General features: G+C 41.5%; 1 protein-coding gene across 1 annotated transcript in view; it reads left to right on the forward strand.

Moving 5' to 3' along the window:
• CHD6 (chromodomain helicase DNA binding protein 6) overlaps positions 1-22739 on the forward strand; it is a 205449-nt gene that overhangs the window by 97263 nt on the left and 85447 nt on the right. Inside the window, 6 exon segments of the mRNA XM_036825224.1 lie at positions 12149-12211; positions 13034-13092; positions 13767-13884; positions 17893-17979; positions 18182-18316; positions 21383-21504. Coding sequence (XP_036681119.1) covers positions 12149-12211; positions 13034-13092; positions 13767-13884; positions 17893-17979; positions 18182-18316; positions 21383-21504 — 584 coding nt within the window.

Raw genomic sequence — 22739 nt, forward strand, 5'->3', positions numbered from 1 at the left:
CACAGCCTCACAGCCTGATGGTCCCGGAGGATGTGGTATGGCAGCTTGATGAGCTCGGCCAGGTGGTGGGGTCTGATTTGAGGAGTGGTGGGAGACAAGCCTGGAGTGGTAGGAAGAGTCATGTTATGCAGGCTTTGGCTGTCAGCTAAAGTATTTGGCCTTCATTCATACTGTGGATTGAATGAGGGGCAGGAGGCAGGAGGCATCGTTGGGTTCGAGCAGAGAAGCAGGATGCCCGTATATGCAGTTTAGGAATTTCCATTGGCAGCAGTATCAGGGAGGAAAAGGATAGCATTAGGACCTGGGACCCCCGAAACTAGAAAGGCAGAGGGTAAATGTGGAGAAGGAGGAGGTCTGTGCCAAGGAGCTTACAGAGGAGGAATCAGAAGCAAGAGAAGAAACGGGCTGTGCGTGTAGGAGGCGCCTCGTGTAGGAGGCGCCTCGTTGCCGGCAGCACGTTCTGAGACGCAGGCTGTCTTTTGTTACGGAGTCGCTGTTGCTGACTTGGCAGGATTCATGTTCTGCGTGTGCAGCAATAGCACAGATACCTGTCCTTCCTCCTGGACACTGTGTGGCTGGCTACTGGAGCTCATGATGCTTTATCTGTGTAAACCACCTTGCCTCCAGAGTAATGCATTTTCACATAAGATTACTTTTCAAGCACATAGGTAAGAATAGCCCTTGCAAGACTGCTGTGAAGTGATAGGATTACATTGTTTTACAGCGGGTTTCCCTTCCTTGGAGATTTTATGGTTGGTTTGGTAGTTAAAACACTCTAAGGGATTTTATTTTCTCCTAGTAGCCATTTAGCCCAAGTCATTAACCATATTTCAGTTGTTGTTCTGTCTTCTCCCCTGGTGCCTGAAGGGCAGCATTAGCTGATCAGACAGAAATAATTCGGGAAATTTATATATATCCTAACAAGGCTCTTTCTGTCCTCTGAAGGGTGCAGCAAAGAGAAAGTTTATAGTGGTGAAACATAAGCTGGAATCTGAATTTGCATTAATTACGCCTCAAAAATTGTGACTAAATTTAAACAAGAAAGAGGCCCGATACGTGGTTTTGGCATTGATGTTTAGCAAGGCAGCTATGTGGCTGTGGCCTCCACGCCACAGGGCAGACTGGACAGCCCCCGCGGGGTCGAGCGGGTTGCACGGTCAGTGCTCTGTGGAACCCTCCACTTGCACCTGTTTTACATAGTGGGCTTCCTGGGGGGGGGTCTGAACAGAGATTTCCCAGGCCAACACAAAGCCCCGAAATCAGGGATCTCATCTAGGATTCCAAGCAATCCTCAGAGTGTCCAGTGGCACAGAAAATCGGTGGAAGAAGATGAGGCTTTTCCTTCATCCTTTTTCCAAGGCCCTTTGGAAGGGTGTCTGCCTGCTTGCTGGCTTTAGCTTGGGGCAGAGAAGGGTGTGCAGTCAGCACCAAAAAGGCCCCACTGCTACCTCCCTGCTTTCTTTGTAGTGTCTTATCAGCATGCTCAGCCCACTTCTGTGGCTGCTGGCCCCTGTCCCAGCCCCAAATTGCAACCTCAGCAGTGCTCACCTAGTGGTGAGTTGCTAAAAACATCTTTACGCATGATTCAGTCTAACTCAGGACTGGCAGATTAGCACAGCCCTGCTTCGGGGTCTAGAGGCCTGTCCCCTGGCTGAGATATGGGATTAGGACTGGAAGTATGTTTCCAGCCTGACTGTGACTCTTTGCTTTCTTATTCTTTGTCAAACTGATGTCGGTGCCTGGAACAGAGACAGACTTTCACAGTTATGGTACATTTAGTGTATAGATTTTTCCAAGGCTGTCTCAGTTTTTGCCTCCTACAATTTGTGTGGTTTGTATGATTTTGCCTTTGGGACAGAAGGACTTGAATTTGAATGAGACATCCACCCCTGGTGTTCTCCTTTGCCTCCTTCTGCTGCTTTGCAGACAGTACCCTCTGCTTTGTCTGGTCTTTCCCGTGCCTGGCGGGCTGAGCGCGGTTGCTACCTCCCCCAGGAAGCTCCCTGCCCGCCCTGAGCTGGGGATAAGTGCCCCTCCTCTGTCTAACTCTAATATGTTTAACTTCGTCACTGTCCTTTAAACACCGGCCAGTTTTTGTTTCCTTCGTCTAAGCCATGAGCTACGTTAGGGAGGGCTTATAATCTTTTTTTTTTTTTTAATTTTTTATGTATCTCTCTGGCATGAAAGAGCTTCAGTAAAGTCAAATTTACATTAACCCCCAGGAACTATTCAGATGAAAGTATGGCACTTTCCCTCTTCTGTTTTGTGGAGTATTTATTATATTATGCCTGATGTCCCCCGGACACTTGTTCACAGCCTGTGAACACTTGTTCACAGCCTGTGACTGTTCTGATTCATCAGTGCCTCTGCCATTCTGTTCTGAATATCACTCCTGATTGTTCCCGCCATTGGATTGTAAACTGTTACAAAACAAGCCTCACTTTTTAATTTATCACAATTGTCACCTAACATAGGTAGTACTTTATGTTGGGTAGTAACTAACATAAAGACTTGCATTCACTTGTACTTGTCATGTATTTATTTAATATGTGAATAATGAATAAATATGCTTAAAACTTATTACAGAAACAGGTGTGATTCTTAACTCCCGGATTAGAAAGACAAGAGTGAAGTATTTTTCTTTTTTCTCGGGCTCTTGTTTTCTCCAGTTCTTCATACTGGCATAGTTTCCCCACTGGTGTTCATCCACATCTCACTCTGACACCGACAGCCATGGGCAGGCCCCTTGGCAGAGCGGCTTCTGGCTGGCATGGCTCTAGCTCTGTACCAGCCCGTGTGACTCAGTGCTTAGGCTCCTATGCACTCGGCCCGAGAGGATGGTTTTCATTCTTCCCATTTCTCCGCTGGCCACACCACCGTTGTCCACCCCGCATCTTTCCTCAGATTGCCTCCTGTCTTTGTTTCCTCTTGGCTTCTGCTGCCACCTGTTGTGCTGAGGCCAGTGTTCAAATGACCACAGTTCGCACTTTTGTCATTCGCTGCCCCAGGTCCCTGTCCTTCCCAATCCATTACTAGACTCATTTTCCCATAATACCAGAGAAGTTTTTGGCTTTTTTCAGTGTCCCACTCAAGAATCTAAGGTGGTTACCTCTTAACTCCTCTGTTTTAGATCATAACTCCTGCCTGATTTTTTAAGGAATGTGACTGCATACTACCTCTCTACCCTCATTTACCCCCACTCCTCGTTCTGTGTAATGCTTTTCTCTACTAAGACTGGTTCCTTAGTGTTCCAAGTCTGCATCCTGCTTCCCATGTCCTGGTGCTTTCATCCTTTGGGTGCATTTCGAGTTTCCTTCCTGTTTGCAGTCCTCTTACGAGCCACCATTCTTTAGGGCCCAACTAAAACATTACTATTCTGTGAAATCCAAGCTATTCTTGCTTCCTGCACTCTTGCTGCCGGACTTAGGGTCACTGTCACACTGATTAGAATTTACCACTGGTACATTTCTAAGAAAAATATGTTTTATCTTGCTTTCACTGAGTGTAAGCCCCTGAGACTGGGCACCTTGTTGGATGCTACTTTGGACCTTCCATGGCACTTGGTAAATGCTTGTGTTTTGGAGTGGCTTTTTCTTGCTAGAGCCTTTCCTTACGGCTCGCTGAATAGAAGTGAATCAGGTGGTTGGTTGAGGTCGAGGGTGATGTGGATTGAAAATTTTTGAAATTTTCCCTAAGAAAATAAATTTTTAATTTCATGAGGTTCTGACATGAAAGTGAATGAACTAAAATGGTCTCCTTTGAAGGATAATTTGAGAAAACTCCAAGCACTTGAGAACAGATGGCTGTCATGGAAGTATGTTTGGCAAGCAGATTTAGTTTATATCTGTGTGTATCTGTATACACTGAGTGTTTATACACACATGGTCATGCTTATGCACAATCTCTGTTTAGGGGAAAAAAAATCCTGATTTTCCAGTTTTCTTCCTACTTTGATGTGTATTTTGGAAACGCTACTCTCTTTTTTCCCTTTTATTAGGATAGGATAAAAACCTGCTGTCAGTATTTTGATGATAACCATTGATTTTTTTTTTTTAATACTAGTGTGTTTCCCTCTATTCTTTAACTAGTACCAAAAAATAAATTAGTTTTTATTTCAAATACCTTAATTTTTACTTGAAAATTCTCTATAATGAAGAACGCTTTAAACCCTCCATCCTTTTAATCCTCAGAGTAAAGTCCTGTGCTTTCTTCATCCACATGTTAACATTTCCTTGGATTTGGTCCTAGTTAAAAACTCTGAGAGCAATCAAAATCCTATCATCAGAAACCACCTTTTTCTGCTCTTCATGGTAGGTAAGAATAAGAGACTATTTGAAGCAACCTGCTGGTGAGGAGAGACAGTTGTTCTTTTAGCATGGGTGTACACGTTTGAATGCTTGCTTGCGAGTCTGGGTTATACAGAATTGGGAGTAGGTAGGAAAGGTGCTCAGCAATTATGAAAGTTTAATGCTAATAGGCAGCCAACTCATTTCCAAAGGCTCTCCTAATTTGTCCAGGTACTCTGGCTCTGTGTTCCCATAGCACTTGCTTTATACTACTATTCCCATGTTGTATTGCAAAATCTCTTAACATTATTTATTCAAAAATATTTATTGAGCACCTACCACTATTGAGCGCCAAGGACTGTTCTAAGTGCTGGAGATAACATCAAGGAACAAAAGAGACAGAAGTCCCTGCCTTCGTGGAGGGAGCCTACAGCAAATGGAGAGGAGGCCTGCAGCATACACACAACTGATCTCCTCCTCCAGATATTTGCCAGATTTTGAACCTACGTGGGATGGAAAGCCAAAAGGCTAAGCCCAGAACCTCCAAAGGGTAGAAATAACTAGGGAGAGGCTGATAATCAATCTGAAAATAATAACATTGTGTAGTATGTCAATGGTGGTAAGTGGTATGGGAAAAAAAAATCAGAATAGGCGTGATACGGAATTCAGGAATGAAGCCTGCAGTTTTAAGTAGGGTGGTCAGTGTTGGCCTCACAGAGGTAATATTTGATCCAAGAAGTGAAGGAAGTAAAGGGGTGAGAGAGTCGTGTAGGGAGAAGATTGTTTCGGGCAGAGGGAATAGCAGAGTCCCGGAGGTGGAAACATGCCTGGTGTGTATGAGGGATGGACAAGGAGACCTGAAAGGTGACAGAGGAGATGAGAGGCTGGGTACACATCCTGTGGGCTTCTGTAGACCTTTGGAAGACTTTTGGTTTTACTCCAAGTTAAAAGAAAAACATTTTAAGCAGTTTAAGCAAAAGAGTCACTTAATAAAAAGGGCCGTTCTGAACGTTGTGTTGAGAATGGATCAGTGGGACAGGAGTGGAAACAGGGAGACTACTTAGGAGGCAGTTGGGAATAATCTGGGTAAGAGATGAAGGTGGTTTAGACCAGGGTAGAAGCAGAGGAGGGGGTGAGAAATGGCTGGATTCCCGATGTACTTCAAAGGTAAACTCAACAGGCTTTCTGGGCTGATGAGATAGGATGTGTGGAGGGGAAAGAACGGAGTCAGGATTACAGCAGGATTTTTGGTTTGAACACCCAGAGGGATAGAGTTCCTCTTAACTCAGCTGGGGAAAACTGTAGGTAGAAAGGGTAGGGGTGGGGGGTTGGCTAAGAGACTAGGAGTTTAGTTTGTGGACATCTTAGGTGTGAAATATCTCTGAGATATTCAAGTGGAGATGACAAGTGACAATTAGATAAAGGAGTCTGTAATCATAGGAGAGGACAAATAAATATGGCAGCCAACACAACATAGCCAGTATTTAAAACCATGAGACCAGATGAGATCACCAAGAGAATGAGTATGGATAGAAAAGAAAAGAAAGCCCAAAAACTAGGCCCTAGGGAACTCCAAAAATAAAAGTTAGTGTTGGAGGATTCTATTCTCAGGTAAGGGTATAGTAGGGCATGGCAGGCCAACACTTGCTGCAAGGGGGGAAAAAAGATAAATTGCAAAGGACATATTTTTAAAGACATCAGATAGCTGTGGAAGCAACAAGAATTTGATGAACTAAAATTCCAGACAGAGAAGAGCTATTCCTAGATGAGCTGACAGTTGCTGACTGTTTCTTCTCTGGAGGCATTCTGCAATTCTGGGCAGGGGCTGAGGGTCAGGCTGGGCCCAAACAGAGACTATTCTGGGTTGAAGAGAAACCATCTGACCCTGCTGGTGATTGATTATGCAGGGCTGGTGAAATGATTGGAAACTAAAGGAATTCCCAAAACAGGGAGCTTTCCCCTGGAGACATTTGATGAATTCTGGGGTTGCCCAAGAAGTTAGTGGCTCAGCCAGAAGGCAGATTGAAATCTCACAGTCTCACATTACTTTTAGGAGATAAAATCTCACTAAAAGGATGGGTCTACTGCAAAAAAAAACCTGACTCTCCCTTAAGAGAGATTTTTAACCTGCTTGGGATTGGAGACTTCAGGGCTCAGGAGTAAAAAGACCTGCTGGACTTAGAGTCAGTGACCTTGGACATTCATACTCAAGGAACAGGTAAAACAAGGGATGGACTGAATCTTAGCAGTAACCCAGTCCTGACCCAACAGTCCCTGATTGGACCAGTGGGACCCACTCCTTCTCCCTGTTTGTCTAAGAGAAAATAGGAAACACTTGTAGTAGAAGATATTGTTTGGAGCTGCTATGATTCTTTTATTCACAGTATTCACAGTATTCATCATACAGTAAAAAATTATTAGACATTCGAAAAGGCTGGGAAATTGACTGAAAATCAAGAAAATAAATATGTTAATAGAAGCAGACCCCAGATGATCCAGATAACAGCAGAAAAGAACTTTTAAATAACCATGATTAATGTGTTAAAGAAAATAGAGGAAAAGGTGGACAAAATAAGTTCTAAAGTAAAGAATTCCAACAGAGAATTGAATCTATAAAGAGAATCAGATCAACACTGTAAAACTGAAATTTTCAATTTATAAAATTCAGAACATAGTGGATGAGTTTAAAAGCAGATTAGACACAGTAGAAGATAAGATTGGTGACTTTGAAGACAGATGAACAGAAAGTTTCTAAACTGACACACAGAAAAAAGAATGGAAAGAACATAGCAAAGCATAAACGGATAAAGAGGCAATTGGGGTGCAGTGAAAAGGACTAACACATACATATCTGATTAGAGTCCTAGACATGGAGGAGAGAGTGAATCAGAGGAGTGTTTGAAGATAAAATGAATGGCTAGAAATTCCCATAAACTGATGAAGCTATCCGCCAGTACATTCAATGTCAGGTAACCCCCAAGCAGGAAAAATGTAAAAAAGAAAACCAAACTAAGCATATCTTAAACTGTAGAAAACCAAATACTGAAAGAACATCTTAAAAGTCAGTAGATTAAAAACTGACAGCTAATATTATATTAAATGGTGCAGTATTGAATACTTTCCCTCTGAATTTGGGAGTAAGAAAAAGATTCCATTATTCTCATTTATATTCAGAAATACACTGGAGGTCCTGGCTACTGAACTAAGGAAAAAGAAAAAATACAGGACTTCCCTGGTGGCGCAATGGTTAAGAATCCGCCTGCCAATGCAGGGGTCACAGGTTTGAGCCCTGGTCCAGGAAGATCCCACATGCCTTGGAGCAACTAAGCCTGTGCACCACAACTGCTGAGCCCGCATGCCACAACTACTGAAGCCCATGCACCTAGAGCCTGAGCTCCACAACAAAGAGAAGCCACCTCAATGAGAAGCCCGTGCACCACAACGAAGAGTAGCCCCCGCTCGCTGCAACTAGAGAGAAAGCCCACGTGCAGCAACGAAGACCCAACGCAGCCAAAAATAAATTAATTAATTAATGAAAGAAAAAATACAGGCATGCCTCATTTTATTACTGTTTGCTTTATTGCACTTCACAGATATTGCACTTTTTTTTTTTAACAAATTGAATGTTTGTGGTAACCCTGTGTCGAGCAAATGTATTGGCACCATTTACAATATAGTAAAAAAAACAAAACAGAACTATTTCTATAAACTAGCAACATCAAATCAGGAAAGGAAAATTGTAAAATACCATTTATAATAGTATCACGGTATTAGATACCCTGTAATAACTCTCAGAGGATACAAGCCTTCTATATGAAAAACATTGCTGAAAGAAATTAAAGAAAACCTAAATAAATAGAGCGATATATGACATACATGTATTCAATATTGTGAAGATGTCTATAGTTCAGTCCCAGTCAAAATCTAAGCAGGGTGTTTTTCTGATAGAAATTGATGATGGAAGTACAAAAGACCTAGATTAGCCAAGGCAATCTTGAAAAGGAAGAACTAAATTGGAATACTTACCATAATCCAGACTTTGTAATCAAGCCACAATGAAGACAGGGTAGTGTTGCCATAAGAACAAATAGACCAATGGAACAAAATAGAGTGGTGTGTACTGCCCAGCATGGCTTGTACTTAGCTGTGTGTGGCTATTAAGCACTTGAAATATACCTAGTCTGAAGTGAGATGTGCTGTAAGTATGGAATACACAGTAGATTTTTAAAGACTTAGTGTGAGAAAAATAATGTAAACTATTCCATTAATAATTTTACATTGATTACATATTGAAATGATAATATTTGGGGTATATTAGTTTAAATAAAGTATTGTTAAAATCAAATTCATCTGTTTTTTAATGTGGCTACAAGAAGATTTACAACCACATATATGGCTTAATGAATGACATTGGTGGCAGCAAAGATTCCTTAAACAACACAAAAATATGTAAGAGAAAAGATTGATAAGGTGGATTATATAGAATTTCTGTTCATCAAAAGATACATTTTCAGGTTGAAAATGCAAACCATAGATTGGTAGAAAATGTTTGTATGGATTGTGACAGAGGACTCTTATCGAGAAATAAAGATATATATTAAACTCTCACAAATATAAAGAACTCTTGCCAATCAGAAAAAAGGACAATTTTTAAAATAGGCAAATGACTTGAACAGGAGCTTCACAGTGAGGATATCCACATGGCCAATAAGCATATGAAAAGATGCTCAGCATCCTTAGTTATCAGGGAAATGTGAATCAAAGAGATGATAATACACATCCACTGGGAATGGCTAAAATTTTCAAGACTGACAGTATCAAGTCAGTTGCAACTCCCATACACTGCTGTCGGATGTAAAAATTATTACAGCCACTTTGGGAAAAGTTCTGACAATATCCATTAAAACTAAACATGGGCTTCCCTGGTGGCACAGTGGTTAAGAATCCACCTGCCAATGCAGGGGACACGGGTTTGAGCCCTGGTCCGGGAAGATCCCACATGCCTCGGAGCAACTAAGTCCGTGCACCACAACTACTGAGCCTGCGCTCTAGAACCCGCGAGCCACAACTACTGAGCCCACATGCCTAGAGCCAGTGCTCCGCAGCAAGAGAAGCCACCTCAACGAGAAGCCCACACGCCACAACGAAGAGTAGTCCCCGCTCACCGCAACTAGAGAAAGCCCATGCGCAGCAACGAAGACCCAGCGCAGCCAAAAATAAATAAATAAATTTATTTTTTAAAAAAAACAAAAAAAAACTAAACATATAACCAACCTCATAACCTAGCAGTTCCACTCCTATGTTATATCCAAGGTAAATGAGTGCATTTATGTGAACATTGAAAGCAACCCAAATATTCCTCAGCAACAGAATGGATAAATAAATGGTGGTGTATTTATACAATAAAATACTACACAGTAATACAGGAGAATGAACCACACACTATGTGATTCCATTTACATGAAACTTAATAATAGGCAGAAGTAATCAATGGTGGTAGAAGTCTGAATAGTGGTTACTTCCCGTGGGGGCATGAGGGTCTTCCAGGATGTTGGAAATGTTATATAACTTGATCTTGGTGGGACTTAAACTTCAACAACTGTACACTTGAGATCTCTGCATGCTGTATGTATGCCATACCTCACTTAAAGCATGTGTTAGCATGTCTGGCAGTTCCTTGATGATGAAGACTGTAGCTCATTTATTTCTATAAGACCAGTGCATAAACACAAAAGGCACTCAATAAATAATGTGGGAGAAATTTAGGAAGGAAATGAAGTAGGAAGGTAGGAAGGAAGTTGGTTCATTCATCTAGTTCCGTGTGACCCAGCCCCTGTTCCTTTGTTCTCTGTCCACCTGTCATAGTCAGAGCTCTGTTTGGCTGCAAGGTTGGGGTAGTGATTTTACTGCTCAGGAAAGTACATCTAGCTTGGGCCCTTTGCTGTTACCCATCTGTACAGTAGAAGATAAGTCCAGGTATATGGAGAAGGGGGAGACTTTTTAATCACATGATGTAGATTAAGAATAATGCTTTATCTTTCCTTGTGTATTTCCATCTGTGTCTCTTTTCCTCTTCCCTGTTGTTTAGCATTCAACCAATATTCACTGATCACCCACTGTTGCCTGGCTTTTTCAAGGTATCTAGCTACATTAGTGAGTAAAACAAAGAGCCCTGCCCTCACAAGGCTTATATTGTGGTGGGACAAGACGGGCAATCCACAGTAAACTGCCTCCTTCTCCTTTTCTTAACTTGTGCAGAAGAATCAAGCAGAAGAAACATACTGACAGGAAAACAAAAGCTTAGTCTGTATCCCACCCCATCCTTCTATTGTATGGTAGGCCCAGTTCACTTGTCTTCTGGTTGAGCAGTGGGAAAAGACTTGTCATTTTGGATTAACTTCACAATGCCATGTGTCCAGGGGGACATAATATTTGTAGCCTTTGGGAGCATCTGTCAGTGCCTGCTGATTCCCATACTTCTTTTCTGCCATCCGCCCTACTCATCTTTTTTTACCATCACCTTTCTGGGAAAGGCTTCATTTAAGTTCTTAGAAATATGTTTTCTGTAATGGTATGACTTTGGGACAGTTGAGCCCTAGAATGGGCACTGAGATGCAGCATAAACCATCCTTTTGGAAAGTTCTGATAAGGAACCCAAATAGTTATTTTGAGGGTTAGGGTTGTTGTGATGAGTGTTCTTTTCATACACTGTTCTAAATCTCATATTGTGATAAATACTGGATCTGGAAAGGTTATGTAGTGCATACGAAACGATGGAAATAAAACTGCTCAAATAAAGTCGGAGGAAGAACATTTAACAGGAGAGTTGTGACCCAATGCATCCTTTTTTTTTTTTTTAATGTCCATCAAAGGAAGAAGACAAACAGACTCTGGTTTATTAATACAATGGAATATCATACAGCATTAAAATTGAATGGCTAAAGCAACATGAACAATATGGATGAATATTGGCAATATCATATTAAGTTAAAGAAGATTACATCCACCATGACACCCTTTATATAAAGTTAAAACAAAATAAAATTTTAAAGAAATATTTGTAGATCCAGTGCATCCTTTTTTAAGTTTGTTGTTTTTTAAATGCAGATTTTTTTTTTTAAGTCAAATACTCTGTCAAAAGAGATTTCATGGAGATAAGGAAATGTTGATGTGTATCTAGGGCAGAAAGGAAGGAATTAATTTGTTTCCAGTTGGGATTTGTAGTCAATGGATGATCAGTGAAACAGAAAGCCATTTCCAGGTACAGAGGGGAAAGATGGTACAATTTAGTAAAGAATAATTATACTTTGCATTTGCATAGCGCTTACTGTCCAAAAAATGTTTTCACATGCCGTTTTATCCTCCCAGTAACCCAGTGAGATATGTGTTTTTAACTCCTATTTTAATAGACTTGGAACTAAGAGGTGTTAATTGACTAACCCAAAGTCAATAGCTGGATTATGTCAGAATTGGGACCCTCTGATACTAAAGCCCGCAGACTCTTCTATGTTAAGCCTTTCTGAAAATTAATGCAGCAACATGTAAGCAGTTTTGGCAGAGAAGGGAAGTCTTAGGGTTAATTTTAATGATGCTAAAGGCAGATCTGAAATGAAGAATCTGAAGCAAATCAAGAAGCAGAATAACGTCCCTGCTCACTTGGGAGGGGAAGGTGATAGGGTGTTATGCCCAGAGGTTAGAATGTGTGTGATCTTTTGATCACTCTGTGGGCTGATAGGAGAGAGACCTCAGTACTCAAAGGTGAGCTTTTGGACAAAGTAGTGCCTATTACAGTATTTCTTCTAGAATTATTTCATGGCTCCTGTGGTGCCGTAATTGTCTCTCTCTTTAACCTCCATCTCCAGGAGCCTCCAGAAGATGACGCAAACATCATTGAGAAGATCCTGGCATCTAAGACTGTCCAGGAGGTTCGTGGCTGATGTTTCTGGCTTGTATATCACTAGCGCAGTTTACACCCTCTGTGGAGAGATGTTTCTGGAGTGGTCATTCTTGGCTGGACTGAGAGCTAGGCAAGAACACTGTTTGGCTAGTTGACACTTATTTTCACCTCCATGAAAGATTTTAAGACATAAAATTCTGAAATATTTGAGTATGGCCCAAACCGATGTTTTTTGTTCCTTATGATCCTAGCAAAAGGTATTATTGATCCTTTAGTTGCCGTAGCCCACTGAAAGTCATCAGAGGGCCAAGAAGAAGAGATGGGAAAAGACTCCCAATGAAAACATATTTTCCTTTCAGCGTCTCAGGGCTGTGTAGAGAACCTCTAGAGAAAATTTCTGGCGTGAAGGAGTATGCCAGTGCCAGTGAGGGCATAGTTTCATCTTTACCTCAAGTATTTATGAAAGTAGACTTCCTTACTTTGAGAGTGAACATCACTGGAGTTTGTGGGGGACGGTTGGGAGGACGCCGGAAATGCATGTTCTCACTTCTGCACCAGCTCTCAGAGCCCTGGGCCAGTTTGGCTTTATCAGCTGAATGCTCTCCCAGCCTGGACCTAAGAATGACACCAGGAGGATCATTTTTTTTTTTTTTCTAACCTTATAGCTTACCGTGTGTTCAGCCTTTAGAAAGCCTGCTTCAGACCTGTCAGAAAAAGACCTGGGAAAATGAAAATGTCCTCGAGAAATATGTTCTAAAACCAGGAAGAAGTATTGATTTACCTTTTTCGTTTGGCACATAAGGGTGATCCATGGGGATCTGGGCTGATAACTGCTTGCTTTTGGTTACAGGTTCACCCGGGAGAACCCCCATTCGACTTGGAGCTGTTCTACGTCAAGTATAGGAATTTGTACGTCTATTTAATGTATTATTTGTATGTGTATTTTAAATGAATAAAACTTTCTTCTTTCATCACACCATTATCTTTTATATTTTCCAAGAATGGCCCCTAAGGCATGACCCACAGATCTTGATTGGCTCAAGTTCACCTTAGGCAGCAGTGCTTTACTTTGGCTGCGTATAGAATCACCTGGAGAGCTTTTTAAAACTACTGAAGTCCTTGCTGCACTCAAGACCCGTTGGCTCATACTCTGGGAGTAGTTCTCAAGGATTGGTGTGTTTTTAAAACTCCCTCTGCAGTTCCTATTTGCACCCAGAGTGGAGAACCGTGGTCCTGTAGCCTATACTTTTCTCCCCACTTGCGTTTTTATTTCTTTCTCTGCTGTGTGCCCACTTTCACTAATGTGCATTAACGATGGCCTGCCTATACCTGCCCTCCCTCTGCTCTGAGCCAGTTTCTGTAGAAGCCACAGAGTGGTGACCAGTTGCTTGGAATTGCTGCATTGTTTTGTATTCTGTTTTTGTCCTGAAGGGCAAGGCCCTTCTAAGCCCAGTCTCCAGCAGTTCCACAGCAAGTCACTCCACTGCTGCTGTGTTAGATGGTCACCTGGTTATTGAAACACTTTAAAGCTTGATGGTTTGCTGGTTCCGTGCTTGTCTCACAATTTGTGTGTTTTTGGATAGTTCCTACTTACACTGTAAATGGGCCACAATGGAAGAACTCGAAAAGGATCCTCGCATCGCACAGAAGATCAAGCGATTTAGGAATAAACAAGCCCAGATGAAGCACATTTTTACTGAGGTGAAGCAATATTTACTAATTTGATCACTGCTTTTCTTGCGGTATTAAATACCGGGTTTAAGTTTCTTAAAGTTGAAGTCCTGTGTAGATCTATTGCTCAGGTGTCTGCTGATTTGTGACAAGATTTGTCCAGATTTAAGCCAAAGAAAACAAATTATCCACCAAGGAATAAGGATCAAACCTTATAAACTGATAACTCATAAGAACGTGCATCTAGGTCACGTTCTAGGGCAGAATGTACACACAGAAGGAATGTGCACACAGTTCTTTCATTTCCTCCTCCCCCCTCCCCAAAAGGGCAATTCCAAGAAGACTTAAAGTTTGGGTGTAAAAAATAAAAACAAAGCTAAAATGTTAGAAAATAAGTAAATATATAAACTTGGGTATTTCTAAGTATGGTACCTACAGCAAGAGGAAGGATTGATGGATTTGGATTTCAAAACATCTGTAGTGCCTGTAAGTTAGAAAATACCACAAATAAATCTTTAAGTACATAATGTACATAGACGTATTCCCTAATTACGTACATGCACACATACATACAAGGCATACATTCTTCTTACCCAGTATGTAAACCTTATTTATATTTGCATACACACATGCATGATACACATACATATACACATGACAAATAGCTTTAATGATAAGAAATGCTCTTATAGTTCAAAAAGAAAAATACAAAATCCCAAATAGAAAAAATGGACAAATTAATGGGGAATTCAGAAAAGAGAGGAAAATTACTTACCAACCATACAAAAATGTAGTCAATTTCACTAGCAGTCAAAGAAATGCAAATTAAAATGGGAATCTTCTAGTTTTTACTTATCAAATATTTGAAGGTTTTAAACATAAGTATTTTCCACTGCTGGTGAAGGTGTAGGGAAGAGACACTGTCATCGTCACTGGTTAGGAGCATAACTTAGGATGGCCTGTCAGGACAGCAGGATGACAACAGACATCCACATGTCTCAATATTTGCCTATCCTTTGTCCCAGCAGTTCTATTTCCACCATTTATTTTAAGGAAACTATCAAGTCTTTGTGCAAAGACTTAGCTATGACAAACAGTTGTTTGTATTGGTGAAAAATTGAAAACAAACAAAATGTTAGATAATAGACACTTGTTAAATTATGATACATCCCACAGAATGCATTACTGTGCAGCTAGTAGAAATGATATTGGAGGACAATTATTAACGTCATAGGAAGAGGCTTAGTGATGTTAACTATTGTTAGTTGAAAATGTCAAGCTCTTATATGAGACAGTTCCATTTTGGGGGGTACAAGAGAGAAGAATCACCATAATAATGCATAGAAAATGTCTGAGTGTACGTGAAAATGATGGCATAATTTTCTCCATTTGATGGGATTGTGGTGATTTCTGTTTTCTTTAACATGTAATTTTTCAATTTTATACAGATAACTTATGAAGAAAAAAGCAATAAAAATTATTTTTTAAATGTAGTCACAAATACTAGGTAGACCTTAAGAGTGCACTGAGATGCCATCAAATTTTAGCAGATTGCTGCACATTCTTACCAATTCATTGTTCACGTTGTACTCCTTTTCCGCAAATGACAAAAAACTAGTTTAGGATAATGTCAGTAAGTGTTCCTTTTGTCCCAATATGGAGTCCTTTTTCTTTAGCCTTAACGTTTGGCCCCAGGCCTCTCCAGGATTGTTGTAAAGGCTGTGAGAACTGTTTTTTATGGCATTGTTCCTCTGTAGAGAATCGGAAGGGAAGGACTAGAATTGGAAAAACCATCCTGAAGCCCTGTTGGATACTCTCCCTCGGTTCCTGGAACTTCTTATTCACGCCTCTATTTTAGCGAGCATTTGCAGTGCAGTGACTTGTTTACGTGTCTGTGTCTTCCATTTTGAGCCCTGCGAGACAGACAGGGCCACGTCTTCCTCGTGTTTCTATCTGTGGTACTAGGCGCAGGGTCAGTGCTCAGTCACCACTTGTTTGTGCCCAGGTATGGGAGGAGGGTTTTCTATGCCACTCCTGCTCCAGACCCTTCAGCACTTCCTGTTTTCTTGGAATAAAGTCCAAACTACTTAATGTAGCCTGCAAAGCCCCATGAATCTGGTTTCTGATTTATTCCCAAGGGAGTGATTTTTTCCCTTGGTTGGGAATAGAAAATTGTGTTAGGATGTGTAGAAATACTGTAATGGGAATTCATACCCTTGGGGAAGAAAATACTGTAATGGGAATTCATACCCTTGGGGAAGGAAAGGCTTTTGAGAAGATTGGAGGCCATCATGAAAGGAATGAGGAGTGAGAGTGGGGAGTAGTTGCTGTAACGCTGTCTTCAGTCTTGACCTAGTCAACATTTTTGTTAATAACTTGCATAAATGGTATTCTTATGAAATAAATAATAACCTAGTTTTGAATAGAGCTTCTTCATACCCATTATTTCCAGCCGCTTTATGAGGTAGCCGAGGGCGCGTGTGAAGGAGAGTGGGGCTGGAAAGGCTGTGAGTTCCCACGCCCCACGGGGCTGGAGGCCTATGAGACCCTGACTTCTCAACACCAGACCCAGTGCTAGGACAGTAAATGACAGAATCAAAGTTCAGGTTTACCTGGACAGGCGAGGATGAATGAAATAATGAAAATGGCAATAAGTAAATGTAATGTCACACGTTGGTATTTTAAAGATCTTTACAACTTTGGAGTGGGGAAAATGACCAGATAGCGGTTTGCCTTGGGCCAATTGCAGTAGCTCCTTCAGACTCAGTATCCTCCATTTTTGTAAATCAGAACTCCTAATACTATCACCCTCACAGACTACCTGGGAGGATTAAATGGCACAGTGTTGATAGAAGTGCTAAGCATGGTGCCCGACCCATAGTCACTATTCCACAAAGGTTAGCTCTCTGCATCACCACGGGATCTAGAAACGTGGCATCTGAAGAACATTGAACACCTGGGGTTAGGGAGGTGTTCCGATATGGAGGAATCAACTTGGTTACTGCTGCTGTAGAGGAAGCAGTTCACACCAATGAGTCAGTTACAGGAGGAAAATTAGGCTGTAATTTAATAGTAATAATGATAAAGATCATGACGCTACTACTGAACAGGCAGAGGTAAAGCTGTCTTGGCAGTGGGTCAGGTCTCAGAGGGCAATAAATTCCTGAACACGGATAATTGAATCCGAGGGTGGATTTGCCAGGGATGCTGTAAAAAAAAAAGTGTTCCTGCGTTGATTGGAAGATGAAACTAGACAGCTCCTAAAGTGCCTTCTAGCTTAAGGGGTAATAAGAACATTCCTGCACTTCAGGAGGAGGGCTTCTGGGCAAGAAAGACCCGGGTAAACGTTCTGATTCACGTGGCTTTGCAGCCTTGGTCACGGTACTTATTTAACCTCTCTGAGTCAGTTTTCTCATCTGTAAAGATAATTACGACACCTGCTACTCCATAAAGTAGCTTACAGGCTAAACACTGGACACACATTAAATATTTCTAAATCTTGCTTATTATTTTGTAAGTACACTTTTTTTTTTTGAAGCGTAGTGTGTTTAACAGTAAGCAGTCCTAAGGGTAGAGCTCAGTGAATTTTTGCAAAATAAACACTCCTGTGTAACCAGCACCTAGGTCAGGAAATAAAACATTATCAGTACCCCTGAAGCTCCCCCCATGCCTCCTTCCAATATTAACCGTTATTGGTATTAAGAAGAAAAACAGACTGTAATTCTGGGTTTCCGAGGGATATCTCTGGAAATCCTCCTTGTGCTGATTTTTGCTCAGTACTGTAATGACCAACAGGAAAGCCTCACCCTGGCCGTGGGGCAACCTGTAAGGTGTGGTCATTTCTTTAAATTCAGTCCTGAAGAGGAGGATTTGGGGACAGTGAAGAAATGTCAGTGATGTGACTTTTATTTTCAAGCGAACCTTTTCATTCTGTTTCCCGCCCAATAGGGCCCAGAGGAGGGGGTCACTTCAAACACTGGATGCTGGGTTGGAGGGATGGGGGGACACTTCTTAGCTCTTCTTCTTTGTTTGCCTTAGCCTGACGAAGACTTGTTCAACCCAGACTACGTGGAGGTTGATCGCATCTTGGAGGTGGCCCACACCAAGGATGCAGAAACCGGAGAGGTGGGTATTTTGCTGTTTTGACTCTTCCGAAGTGTCTTTGCCGCTTGCCGAAGATATTTTTGCACGTTTCGTTAACGTGTGGTCCTTGTTTTCATGGCATTCGCGTGCTGTATTGTAGGGGGTTTTCATAGGTCTGTCAGTGTAGGACTGATTCCTGTAATGCAGTAGAAAGAACGTAAGCGTCTCTCCCATTTCCCACTAGGAAGTGACGCATTACCTGGTGAAGTGGTGCTCACTGCCTTACGAAGAAAGTACGTGGGAGCTGGAGGAGGATGTGGATCCTGCGAAAGTTAAAGAATTCGAATCTCTGCAAGTTCTCCCTGAAGTTAAGCATGTGGTAATGTACCCACGTCACTGTTTGGCGCCTCGTAACATGTGATTTAGGAACTTGGCAATCCTGGGGCTCCCCTGGGCTGTGCTCCTGAGTGGTTTCTGTGGTGTCTTATCATCGGCCACTCCCATTGCAACTGCGGTTTGGGGTGTGTTTCTCCCCACATCACGCTTTGCTAGCACTCAGGTCAGCTTTACGTCCGGCTCTACTTGATGTATGTGAGTTTCAGAAGCTTGGCTATGAGCTTTGATTTCTTGGTGTATGGCTGTCAGATGGAGTCAGTAAGATAGAAGGTAAGAAATGCCTGGCTTGGGAAAGCTCAGTAAGTTGTTAGTATCTTTCTTGTTCCTGTTTCTTATCCCTTGCTCCATCGGTGATCTCTTTTCTTCAGTTTTATCCTTTGCCTTTACTCAAGTGGAATATTCTTACAGGGAAGAACTGTCCTTTCTCTATAGATAATCGCTGGGACTTTGCAGATAAAACATAGGTTTTCAGTACGTTTTTGTTGAATTGGTTTGTTTTTCTGATTCTGGATTATTACCACCAAGCTGCAAAAATGTCAAAGGAGGGAGAATTGGGATAGAGCCCAGTTAAGATGTGACTAACTTGGGAAAAGAATCAGAGCTGTGAAAGAATATAACTATAGACTGGAATGATCATTTTCTATTTTTTTTTAAATCACTATTTTTATATGAAAAACTCTTATCCAGTTCCTTATTCTTGTTTTTATATATATCACTGGGAAAGTTGGGACTCAGAAGGCAAGACTTTGACACTGAACTTAGATCCCTGTCGGAGACCATCCAGAAGCAGTTTTGCTTTTGTTTCTTGGCTCTGAAGGGTATGGAGGTATCTTGAGATGCGGAACTGTGATTAGAAACCTGTGTATTTTACAGTGTTTGTCTACATGATTGATTAATGAATTTTTCTCTCAATCCTCTCCTATAACAGTTGTCCATTGAAAATTCAATTTGTTAGTCATTTACTAAGCACCTGCTGTAGTTTGATTCTTGTGTGGGACAGAGTAAGAAAGAAGGTGCAGGCCCTGCCCCAGGAGCTCACAGGCTGACGGAAGAGGCATGTGTGTGTAGGACAAACATGGCACCAGGCTAATTGGGGCATGTGGCCCAAAGCAGAAGCAAACCAGTGGGGGAGCAGAGAGTAGAGAGAATTTCATTCTGAAGCTAATTCTAAGTTATCATCTAGAAGTAATCAAGATTCTTACTCTCTCAGCCTGAATCCCACTTATTCCTTCAGACTGACTAGGTGCACTTGGCGAGAATATGAATGCAAGTGTTTTCAGTCCGTTTCCCTTGTCCTTTCCTTCTTTGCTGTTGTGATGCTCCTGTCCTCCTCATCTCTCAATGAACTGTGAGATCATTTCACACCTGTCTCTTTTGGTTTCTAATTTATTTATTCTCTCATTTAAAAGGTATGTTTTGAAATTTTTCTCACCCTAAATTGGAATGATAGCTCAAAATATAATGAAAGTTGTCTTTTTATGTTTTAAGAGAAGGGCTGGCTCCAAATGATACTTTAACTGAATAATTTTTTTTTTAAAGGGCTCTTATCCTGGGCTTTGAAGTTTAGAGATAACCCTACCAGTCTTGATGAATAGGACATTCCATCACTAAAAGCTTTTTGGTAAAAAATTGGTCACATGTAGGTCAGATATGGAATTTTGGGAGAGCAAGAAATGAGTGTCAGTAACGATTGTGCAAAGAGGGTAGCAGTCATTTAATAGTCAAGACCCACCTTGGAGACTCCCAAGAATCAGTTCTCTTTTGAATTTAATAGTAGCCACTAAAGGTTGTGGAGCCTTGGGGTAAGTTACTTGCTGTAGTCTGTACCACTTAGGAGCCAACCAGACTAGGCATCGGGAATTTCTAGCTGATTTCAAGCCTTATCCTTAGATGGCTGAAATTTCTGGTCATGTTAATGGTGATGTAAAAGTAAAACCTTTAGCACTGGAGAAAGAGGGAAAACCCAGAGGAGTGACTGGGTTAGAGCGTGATGCTGCTACATCAGGAGCGCTACCAAGGCAGCAAAGTGGAAATCTGCAACGCTAGGAGTGAGCCGCTTCAGTCGCTAGAGATGAGGAGCATTCCAGGAAGTCTCCCCATAGTATCTAGTAGAGTAGAGTGCCATTAAGATGAGTTACATGGACTTCGGGGATCCAGGCTGAATGATTCCTATAGGTTGAGAAGAATGTAATTTCTTTAAGGGAACAGAGCAAGAGAGTTTCTATAGGAATATCTTTGCTTAAGAGCTTTCTCTTTAAAATTAATTTTTTGACATAATAAATTATTTTCCCCTTTATTTCTAAAAACACCTGTGCCTATGTGCTGATAGTAATATTCAACAGAGTTCTATTTCAAGGGGCTTAGCCTAACTACAGCTATAGTAATTTTGTAGGTAAGTTGTGGTATGTAAGTTTCTGAAAGACCACACTTTCAGTGGTCTGAACAGATTGGACAGATTACACTTATCTGCAAATATCAGTGATATGAAATGGTTGGGGATATTTTATTAAATTTCACCTGTGAAAGGCTTCGTTTTAGTTAATAGCATATTTCAGGAGTAAACTTTATTGTAATACTCCAAAGTAGAACTACCAAAGACTACAGTTGCTGTTAGAAAAGCTACAATCTCAAAATTCTCATTTATATAACTATAGGCATAGCTAAAAATTTTTATTTTATTTATTTATTTATTTTTAATTTATTTATGTATTTTTGGCTGTGTTGGGAAATTAAAATGTAAGTGGGAGTGATTTCTAAGAGTCTCAGTAAAGCAATATAATACTTATCAAGATTTTAGGTGGGTCTGTTTCTCTTCTTCATTAATTGCTTGCAAATTTTATAGAGGTGTTCTTAGTTTAATCTGCTGAAATCTAGAAAATACAGGGCTGGCTTATTAGTCAGAAGCTAGTAGCTGCAGTTTGCAGCCAGCTGTAGGACAGACAGCGTTTGAGATTTACCACCTGCCCCATCCTTGCCCTGTGTCCCTCTGCACATTTTGCCCCTGAAGCGTCATTCTCTGTGTCTTGTGCTCTCTGCTCTCCTTCCCTAGGAGCGACCTGCCTCCGACGCCTGGCAGAAACTTGAGAAGTCTCGGGAGTACAAGAACAGCAACCAGCTCCGGGAGTACCAGCTGGAGGGGATGAACTGGCTTCTTTTTAACTGGTATAACAGGTGCGGAACCAGAGCCGGTCCTGTCTTCAGGGATGATGTTTCTACCGGATGTTTGTGCCTGGAAGGAGATTGTGGGCTTAGCCCGCGTGGAGTAGCAATAGCAGAAGTGGCGAGGGCGTGCATCGGAGCCACTGGTTTGTGTGGTGATCTTTGCCCATCAGGCCATACCAGGACTTTATTTTTTATGTCAGTTTGGTTTGGTTTGGTTTGGTTTCTCCAACCAAGAGGAATGATCTTTAGACATCACTGACTTTGTGCTTTTTTTTCTTTGCCAGTCTAACCAAAGGTTGGGCTCAACCTAGATGAAACAAAACCCAAAAGATCCTTTAAAACTGTTTTTTATCTCGAGTCTTTAGCCAAAGTTGGCTCTAAAGGAGAATGGACCTGGACTCCAGCCCCGACTCTGCTACTTGTTTTGTGAGCCATGGGTGGCCTAGACCTTGTAATACTCAGTTTTCAGCTCTGTGCTTTAGTTCCCATCAGAATCTAAATGAAACAGATGAAATTGGAGAAAGATGGGTTTGAGATTTTCTTAACATTCTAGAGTGTACCCCCGGGGTTGATTTTTAAAGACAGTATGTAGTGGAGCACACACCAAGCTGGGACTCTGGAGACCTGTGTTCTAGCCTTGTCTCTGCCACCTGTTCACAGTGTGAGTCAGGGCACAGCTCACTCAGACACTCCAGGTCTGGGGTTGCCCACCTGTACAGTCAGGAGCGAGACCGGACAGGGGCCACACTCTTCAGGGGTCGCACTCTTCCGGGGTCACAGCTGTGTGCAGTCCGTGATTCTGGGTCACCACAAGAGACCAGCGTTTTTACTCTTGATACGGAACTTAGTATGTGGGTTAAAAGTTTGTCCTTTGATAACGCAAGTAATAGACAATGAGAATCATGCAACTTATGTTTCTGTTTTTGCCTTGGCTTCCATGAAGTTTGTCAGGTAGAGAAACTGGCTTAGATTTGAGCATTTTTTTTCTCTCCTGTTTCAGTATTATTTAATTTTTGGTATTTTTAGTTTATTTATTTATTTATTTATTTATTTTTAAATTTATTTTATTTATTTTTGGCTGTGTTGGGTCTTCGTTTCTGTGCGAGGGCTTTCTCTAGTTGCGGCAAGTGGGGGCCACTCTTCATCACGGTGCGCGGGCTCTCTCACTATCACGGCCTCTCTTGTGCGGAGCACAGGCTCCAGACGCACAGGCTCAGTAGTTGTGGCTCACGGGCCCAGTTGCT

This window comes from Balaenoptera musculus, chromosome 15, assembly GCF_009873245.2.
Source record: "Balaenoptera musculus isolate JJ_BM4_2016_0621 chromosome 15, mBalMus1.pri.v3, whole genome shotgun sequence".
Lineage (NCBI taxonomy): Eukaryota > Metazoa > Chordata > Mammalia > Artiodactyla > Balaenopteridae > Balaenoptera > Balaenoptera musculus.